Source organism: Oncorhynchus gorbuscha, linkage group LG17, assembly GCF_021184085.1.
Source record: "Oncorhynchus gorbuscha isolate QuinsamMale2020 ecotype Even-year linkage group LG17, OgorEven_v1.0, whole genome shotgun sequence".
In the NCBI taxonomy this organism is placed as follows: domain Eukaryota; kingdom Metazoa; phylum Chordata; class Actinopteri; order Salmoniformes; family Salmonidae; genus Oncorhynchus; species Oncorhynchus gorbuscha.
In genome coordinates, this window is record NC_060189.1 from 18,369,816 (window position 1) to 18,379,461 (window position 9,646).

The window sequence follows — 9,646 nt, forward strand, 5'->3', positions numbered from 1 at the left end:
AATCCATTGTTCCCTGGGCGCCGAAGACGTGGATGTCGATTAAGGCAACCGCCTGCACCTCTCAGAGGGGTTGGGTTAAATGCGGAAGACAAATGTATTAATTTGAATGCATTCAGTTGTACAACTGACTAGGTATCCCCCTTTCCTTTCCCAAATATACACTGAGTGCACTAAACATTAGGAACAGACTCCAAATATTGAGTTGCACCCCTTTTGCCCTCAGAACAGCCTCAATTCGTCAGGGCATGGACGACAAGGTGTTGAAAGCGTTCCACAGGGATGCTGGCCCATGGTGACTCCAATGCTTCCCACAGTGGTGTCAAGTTGGCTGGATGTACTTTGGGTGGTGGACCATACTTGATACACTTGGGAAACTGTTGAGCGTGAAAAACCCAGCAGTGTTGCAGTTCTTGACACACTCAAACTGGTGCGCCTGGCAACTTCTACCATACCCCGTTCAAAGGCAATTCAATCTTTTGTCTTGCCAATTCACCCTCTGAATGTTACACGTTCACATTCTGTCTCAATTGTCTCAAGGCTTAAATTCCTTCCTTTAACCTTTCCTCCCCTTCATCTACACTGATCAGTCACTGATCAATTAGGAATCATAGCTTTCACCTGGTCAAGCATGGAAAGAGCAGGTGTTCCTAATGTTTAGTACACTGGAGTTGCTTACCGAGACGAGTGGCCTAGCTATAGTTTTGACTTAAATTGGCTTGAAAATATGGCAAGATTTGAAAATGGTTGTCTAGCAATGACGAACAACCAACTTGACAGAGCTTGAAGAATTTAAAAAATAATTTGCAAAATTCTAACATGTACTGATGTGAATACTTATGTAAATTAGATATTTCATTTTCAATACATTTGAAAAATCTTTTAAAAACACTTTCATTTTGTCATTATGGGGTATTGTGTGTAGATGGGTGAGATATTTTTTAAATCCATTTTTGAATTCAGGTTGTAAAACAACATGTGGAATAAGTCTAGGGGTTTGAATTGGTTGTTTTGCTGGTTTAACTATTTAAAAAGTCAGGTTTGCAATCATTTGAAGACTGGCCTGAGGGGAGAGATGCTTAAGCAACAAGGTGTGGTATATGGCCAATATACCATGGCTAAGGGATGTTCTTAAGCAAGACGCAATGTGGAGTGCCTGGATACAGCCCTTAGCCATAGTATATTGGCCATATACCACAAACCTCTGAGGTGCCTTATATACTGGTTACCTACTTAATTAGAGCAGTAAAAATACATGTTTTGTCATACAAGGTCTGATATACCACAACTGTCGTCAGCCAATCGACATGCAATAAAGGTGAGAAAAAAAATGCAGGGCTCGAAAACAGTATTGTATTATGTATATAGCGCATGGTTTACAGGGGAAGTTGAAGCAATGTTCTTCCTTTCAGACTGAACTATTATGGGATGTTGTAGCATACCAAGCAGAAGGCAGTAGCCTAGTACATTTTAATCTGGACACATGGGTCTTTAGAGTTACAGTACCCCACTAGGGGAAACACAAACGTGTCCGTTGTATAGTGAACAGCAGACTCGTTGCCCGTTGGGTTTGCTTTTGAAGTACTAGGATTTCTACAGAGGCATGGAATTAAAATCGGGGCGTTTGTATAAGAGGCTGTAGTAGGGTCTTACCAATGACAGGCTTATAACGCACGCAGGGGCTCAGATCGCTGGGTTTCCCTCACGGTAAATCGCTCACAAGGCGTGTGAAGGAATGTCGCATTTTCACCTCCGGTTGCCTCCAGCTCGTGCAGGGTGCAAACCCGGCAAATGGGGATAGCCATTGTCTATGTATGTGGGGTGAATACTGAGAGGGGGTGTGGTCTACTCTAGATCAATAACCGTCGGTCGGTAGTCTACTGGAAAAGGCAAAACAGAGTAGTGGCAGCCGAGACGGAGATCCCTGGTCCATGCTGGATTGATTTTTGATGCACTATCTATGCTTAGCTCAGACGCACTGTAGAGCTGCAGGAGGATATTGGCGACATATTTGTTGTGGATCGGTACTCTGAAAGACTAAGTCCTGTAATAACTGTTTGCGTTTGGTTTCAGACAAGACGTAGCTACAGTGGATGTTCTCTTATGAGTTGTGAAGGAATAACAATGATCCATTTACCCGGAGACTATTTGTCCTGGAGCTCAATTAACAAGTGATATGTCTCTAATGGACGTGGAGTTAGGGGCCACATTAACGAAATATCCTCTATATACGAGGGAAAAGACAGCCGTATTGCATTTGTGAGGTTCTCCTATTTTCCTGATTGGGGCTACCTCCCATAACTGGGCTTTGTGTGTGCGAGACTGACGAGAGCAGTCCATTGAATTGCGCTGCCTGCATCTAAACACGTAAGTCGGCTACCCTATAATAATATTCATGATATTTTGGCCAATGTTTTATATTAGTCGAGATGCATTACCATTTCCATCTTTAATGATGATTTAGCCAAACTGTACAATTAGCCTGCAATAATTGCATGCGTTGCAATTAGGCTATATTGCGCACAAGGTTCCCAATTTATATTTCTTAACATTTAATTGTGATGAATGAATGTATTAATCAATTTCTATGAACCTATGACACAATTTGACTGCGTAATGTTAGCTTGGACGGATTTCCTTATCCTCCTCCCCTATCGTATTCAACATGTATCTATCAGTCAGCAGTTGCCACTAAAACTGTTGTGAATCAGGCAAGAATAACTAAGTACTTCCGGGTCACGGATTTTTGGAATTCTTCAGAATAAGAGTCTCCTTCGGTATACTTTTAAAATGTTTAACCTATACTACCCCCCCCATACCCTAATTGGAGTAAACCAACAGACCACAATACTTTTACTACAGGAGGTTAGGGGCACCTTAATTGGAAAGGATGGGCTCGTGGTAATGGCTGGAGCGAATGAGTGGAATGGTATCAAACACATGGTTTGATGCCATTCCATCCGCTCCGTTCCAGCCATTATTATGAGCCGTCCTCCCCTTAGCAGCCTCCATTGACTTATACTGCTGCTTACATCTATTTCGCTCACATCTACAGTAACTGTAGTTAAATAATTATACATATATTCCTAATTTTCTCTTTCTACAAGTGCTGGATTTTCACCCACAGAGGCCAATCCACTATTCATTCTGATGTTAACTCCAACCTTCTAATGTCCACAGATTAACCCATCAGTTTAACGCCATTTTGGAATACATCCCTCCATTTTACTATTATGTCTAACGAGGGTCCTGAACCTCCCTATATGTAAGATTTCTACCATATTGCCCTAAATATAAATACTTTACCCAAGAGTATAATGATATTTACCATTGACTGATAGTGTTTTTTCAGATTCCCTAACAATACAGTTTGCAGGTCAATCTGAACCCTGATATTATGACATAACAACCATTCTTGGTCCTGACTCCAAAAGCGAGAGCCACCAATAGCCTGTACCAGAAAATATTTTCTATTGATTCTGTTTCCTCGTGGCAGAGTCTGCCCAAGTCAGACTGTTCAATGCCCCATATATTGAGCTCTCTTTTTGTAGAAAGTATTTTATATAATAGCTTAAACTGAAACGAACGGAATGATGTGTCAATTGTTAGGTATTGGGACATCAACCTATTCACAACTGACTTTAATATTATACATTATTGCTGTCAAACCTTTTAAGTTTAAATAAACTTATATATTTTTTTATTTATACTAATCATTTATGATTTTTTTATGGGTGACAGATGGACTAATTCTTTAATTTCTTTAAGTAATTGTCTCTTCCAATTTTGTGGCAGAGTCACGATGAATTGGTTATAATTTTGTGTTGGGCATAGACCTCCATACACTGTTGATAGTTGCTTTGTGACAATTTTACCGTTCTTGTTTACAATGTGCGTCATAAATATTATACCCTTGTAAAACTGTAATTTTTCTCTATCATTTACATTTACATTTAAGTCATTTAGCAGGCGCTCTTATCCAGAGCGACTTACAGTACGTTGGAGTTTAGCCATATTATTTGTTGTAATATTAGATCTGCCTTTTCTGGAGGATGAAATTTAAATTATAGCCAACTCTGTATGAGGAGGATAGTTTAAATACGGATCCATTGTCAGTCCACCGAAATTGTCAGTTTATGAATTGCAAAAAGGCAAAGAGCCCACTTTTAAAGATAGAAAATTGTGTACAATGCAATATGTATGTCCATTGTGCAAAAATGATTGGATTTAAGCCGGTTGGCCACTCTAAGGACGGTAAAAATAAGCAATGACGCTCCTCTGGGTGTAAACAGGTTCGATTTGGAAACCACAAGTGCTGAGTAGAATGACTCGCCTCACAGAAAACTGTGTAAGGTGCAATATGTCTGTCCAATATTACAAACTTACTGAACATCGTGCAATAGGAATGGGATAATTAATAATGGGATTAGTTTTTCTAAAGTTGATTATTATAATAATTATTATACTATTAATATTACTATTATTATTAATAGTTGCATTATAAATAATGTTTTGTTATTTGTATTACTGTTGTACATGATAACTATTGAGTAATCATACATTTTAATGTTGTTAACAATAATGTCAGTGCTATAATATTATTTGTGCTATATATAAATATTCTGCAAAAATGTCCTCATAAAATGTTACAAATTTCAACCCTTTTTGTATTTTTTCTTACCATCGTCATTGCAGGACTTTTATTTTGAAGGGAAATCTCGGCGGTCACGGTCTTATTCATGCTAGGTCTTGCTTATTATTGCTGGTGGAATGGAGGTGCCACCGAGCATGCGCTCTATGTGCGATTCTCCGGCTAGGGTCGCGATTAATTAAAATACTCGATTAGTATGATCACCCAGTACGTCACGTGTGTTGGCTGTTAATATCTACAATAATTCACTTACTACTCAATTCACACTGTCTAATATCTTTATAATATGCCTAGAATTAATATTTTCCTGCACAACAAGTGCCAAATGTGCAATTAGACCATATAATAATATCTGTATAATTTAAAAAGTATGTGTTCTCTTAGTGTCTTTTGCAATAGAGTTTAGTGCATTTGGAGAAAACAACATAAAAGCTATTCCATAAATCTCTGTAGATATGCCAAAGTAGGCTCCATTTGTTCCTTGTGGCGTAAGGGTGCCCCTCCGAGTTTAAGTATCATTGCCAACAATTGACATGTTTTAGTTATTTGAAACTTTCATATTTCAATATATATTTCTCTTCTCCCCTAAAGTGGCATAGAGGTTCACGAGACAAGACCTGCCAAGATCTGTAGGAGTGATTCCAGAAGACTGTGTTGGATCCTCCTCACTATGAACACTGAGGATCTGTAGGAGTGATTCCAGAAGACTGTGTTGGATCCTCCTCACTATGAACACTGAGGATCTGTAGGAGTGATTCCAGAAGACTGTGTTGGATCCTCCTCACTATGAACACTGAGGATCTGTAGGAGTGATTCCAGAAGACTGTGTTGGATCCTCCTCACTATGAACACTGAGGATCTGTAGGAGTGATTCCAGAAGACTGTGTTGGATCCTCCTCACTATGAACACTGAGGATCTGTAGGAGTGATTCCAGAAGACTGTGTTGGATCCTCCTCACTATGAACACTGAGGATCTGTAGGAGTGATTCCAGAAGAATGTGTTGGATCCTCCTCACTATGAACACTGAGGATCTGTAGGAGTGATTCCAGAAGACTGTGTTGGATCCTCCTCACTATGAACACTGAGGATCTGTAGGAGTGATTCCAGAAGACTGTGTTGGATCCTCCTCACGATGAACACTGAGGATCTGTAGGAGTGATTCCAGAAGACTTTGTGGGATTCTCCTAATTATGAACACTGAGGAGCTGAACTGCCACTAGCTCTGATCAGACAGGATGAATGACAGACAGAGACCGAGAGGAGGGTTGCACACGGTGGAGGCAGATGTCATCTTCCACCACCCCATCTGCTCGGACATCCTCTCCTCCCCCTCAGATGAGGATGGGGGTGTTTGTTCCCTCCCAAGGAAGCAGGAGGCGAGCACTAATGTTCCAGACCTGGGATTCGTAGTGGGCGACCAGGGACTCGGTCGACAGAGCACACCAGTTACAAAGGAGTACTTGTTGGATGGTGGTACAGTGATTAAGCATCTTCACTTTGACCGTCCACAGGGATCACACATCTCAAATACAGATCAGTTTCACATTACGGATCCTTCTCATCAAGCACATACATCTCACATACCCAAGCTTGATGCTGGTAGAGACCAGAACTGTACTCATGGCAGAAACGGTATCAGTGAGGATATGAATGGAGCGAGGGAAAAGGTGCCCTGCAGTGTGGGTCCCTCTCTATGCTTCAAGGGAGAGGCCAGAGAGGAAGCGGAAGGATCTCTGTCCCTCTGTAGAGAGAGCATAGTGAGGAGTCAGTGTCACATCACAAACGTCACTGACTCCCGGGAGCAGGGGACCGCTGCGCCTGACACTCATTGTATCACCATGGGCAACCAGCCAACCATACAAGAGCTGGGGTGCTTGTTCAGTCACAGCTCTCCCACAGAATATGACACATTACATGGACAGTCAGGGCTTGAGTCGAACCAAGGACACAGGGGCAGTAGTGGCCATGGTAGAGTCAGTAACACAACGCCTAAAGAGGAGCCAGATTTAGTGATTGAAGTCGGTGGCCAGAAAATAAGTGTTCACAAGTCTGTTCTGGCAGGGAAGAGTGACTATTTCAAGGCTCGTCAGTCAAGAGACATCCTAAAAGTGAAAGGGCTGAACTACAAGACCCTGACCATCCTGATAGACTATATCTACACCTCTCAGATGAATGTGCACAAGGACAATGTGGTAGAGGTGATCACAGGAGCTAAGATCTTACAGATCCCATGTGCCGTCCAGGCTGCTATGGATACCATCTCAGAGCAGGTCACAGCAGAGAACTGTTATGAGATTCTAACTATCGCCAAGAAGCAACGACTCAACGAACTGAAAGAGACGGCCTATCGCTTCATGAGTGACAACTTCCTCCAGATCTTGCAGGACCCAGCAGTGTACGGGCGTCTGACGGGGTCGGAGAGGGATCTGGTCCTGAAGAAGAGAATGGAGGGGAAGAGGTCCCTGATGGTCGCTGAGATCAACGATGTGTTTGACCGTGTCGGGAGCAGACCTCCGAGTCGGTGTAACAGTCGACCACAGAGCCCTCTGTCCGTGGCATCCTTCGAGGAGAACCACATGATTTACTACTTCAACGAGGCAGCCAATGACTGGAGACCTCTGACTCTGATGCCGGAGGACATTAACACTAAGGGCTGTGGGATCTGCACCATGTACAACTACCTGTTTGTGGCCGGTGGGATAAAGGGATATGGGGATAAGGGCAAGGTCTCAGACAAGGTGTTCTGTTACAACCCCATCACTAACCGCTGGAGCGAGGTTCGGCCGCTCAACCAGGCGCGGTCGCAGCTCAAGCTAGTGTCTATGGAGGGTAACTTGTACGCCATAGGAGGGGAGTGTTTGTTCACAGTAGAAAAATACGACCCTCGGACTGATAGATGGACCACAGTGGCTCCCTTACCCAAAGGGGCGTTCGCTGTGGCCCATGAAGCCACCACCTGTAACGGAGAGCTCTACGTCTCTGGAGGGTCTCTGTTCTACCGTCTCCTAAAATATGACCCCAAGAGGGACGAGTGGCAGGAGTGTCCCTACAACAACAGCAGGAAAAAGTCAACCGACATGGTGGCTCTGAAAAGCTTCATCTACAGGTTTGACGTCAACCGTGACCAGGGGGTCACTGTGTTCAAGTACGACACCATAGTGAAAATGTGGCATGACTGCGCATCGCAGCGGCAGGGCAGCCCTATGCCGTTCAGGTGTGCCGTCATCGGAAACTGCATCTATTGTGTGAACAAGACTCAGACTCTGCAGTTTGTGGTGGAGGAGGACGGCTCTTACTTTGTAGATGAACCACTCAAGCCACCACTGGAAGCTAAGGGCCTACTGTTCCCTTTCATCCTCAGTCTGCCTGAGAAGACTGACAGATTGATGTGATGTGACCATGGATCACTGATGCTACGTTACAGACGCCCATCAATCTAATATAGTGGTCCTTAAAATGAGATGAACATTTTTCACCTTTATTTTCCACCGTCCAGTGTACCTGCTCGTAATGGAATGTGTTTCTTTGCATGGCGAGTTAACAGGACAAGCCTTAACAAGGACTACTTTTACATGTTGAATGAGACATAATGAGATAATGACACACATAGTAGTTTTTGTTTGTTGTTGCATTTCCCTGTGTTCAGTTTTGTATTGTGTACTTTTGCAATTGCAGATAGTTAGAATAGATATTGTTTTGAATATTGTTTGCTGGCTGGTGGCTTTTAGCCAAAAATCGAACCGCAGAGATGGAATAGTCTGAATGAGGGGACAGTTGAGGGGACAAGTGACTGACACAGCTGGCCCTCACAGGTCCTATACGCAAATTACACAAGCGAACCCATAAACAACACAAGGCCTGCTACGGCGGTGATGTTTGCTCTATGAAGGAACAGTGGGAGGGCTATAACATTCACACAGCCCCAAGGCCTGATACCAGAACTGCCCTTGACATTGCTTCACAAGGCCATTGACCAGCAGGAGCACAATAAGCCACATGTATCTTCTACAATAATTATATTCTACTATTATAGATCATCAATGAATAATGTTGAAGAGCACAATGCAATTACATATTAATGCATTACTACTGGGCACACACTGGTTGAATCAACGTTGTTTCTATGTAATTTCAATTCCATTACATTGAACCAACGTGAAATAGACGTTGAATTGACGTCTGTGCCCAGTGGGTTAGGTTCAAAACCAGTACCCACCTATTTATTCAAAACTACTACCCAACTATTCATTCAGAACCATTAACCAGCCTTCCAGGTTGTGTCAAAGACAACACTTTACCCGCACATACAATTGAGTTGAGTTGCAACACACTAGAAACAAGGTGAATTATTGCAGCATAAGAATGGTTCTGAGTCTGTGGATCGGGTTAGGTTCCTGAGTTTGATTGAAACAGGCCCTAGGTGTGCACTGATGTTTACAGAATGCCGGATTGAGTCAGCATACGGTAGATATGAGGGATGGTGCTCACTGCTTACTGCTCATTCTTACGCTTCGATCACACCGACAGCGTCATTGCATTGTGGTACACCAGAATTACATTAATTTCCAATGGAACCCTGCGTTGCCTTGCAGCGTTGCCTTGCAGAGGCAGTTGCAGCGTTGCCTTGCAGCGTTGCCTTGCAGCGTTGCCTTGCAGAGGCAGTTGCAGCGTTGCCTTGCAGCGTTGCCTTGCAGCGTTGCCTTGCAGAGGCAGTTGCAGCGTTGCCTTGCAGCGTTGCCTTGCAGCGTTGCCTTGCAGCATTGCCTTGCAGCGTTGCCTTGCAGCGTTGCCTTGCAGCGTTGCCTTGCAGAGGCAGTTGCAGCGTTGCCTTGCAGCGTTGCCTTGCAGAGGCAGTTGCAGCGTTGCCTTGCAGCGTTGCCTTGCAGAGGCAGTTGCAGCGTTGCCTTGCAGCGTTGCCTTGCAGCGTTGCCTTGCAGAGGCAGTTGCAGCGTTGCCTTGCAGAGGCAGTTGCAGCGTTGCCTTGCAGAGGCAGTTG

The 9,646-nt window shown here is 43.5% G+C and overlaps 1 protein-coding gene across 1 annotated transcript; it reads left to right on the forward strand.

Moving 5' to 3' along the window:
* Nucleotides 1–728: 728 nt before the first annotated feature.
* On the forward strand, nucleotides 729–9,345 carry LOC124002197 (kelch repeat and BTB domain-containing protein 11). Its single transcript, XM_046309539.1, has 2 exons — nucleotides 729–2,364; nucleotides 5,240–9,345. The coding sequence occupies exon 2, from the start codon at nucleotides 5,886–5,888 to the stop codon at nucleotides 8,040–8,042; it is 2,157 nt and encodes a 718-aa protein (XP_046165495.1). The 5' UTR covers nucleotides 729–2,364; nucleotides 5,240–5,885; the 3' UTR covers nucleotides 8,043–9,345.
* Nucleotides 9,346–9,646: the final 301 nt, after the last annotated feature.

Excerpts from the sequence above, each read along its gene's own strand:
- LOC124002197 (XM_046309539.1), top strand. The coding sequence starts at position 5,886 with ATGAATGACAGACAGAGACCGAGAGGAGGGTTGCACACGGTGGAGGCA.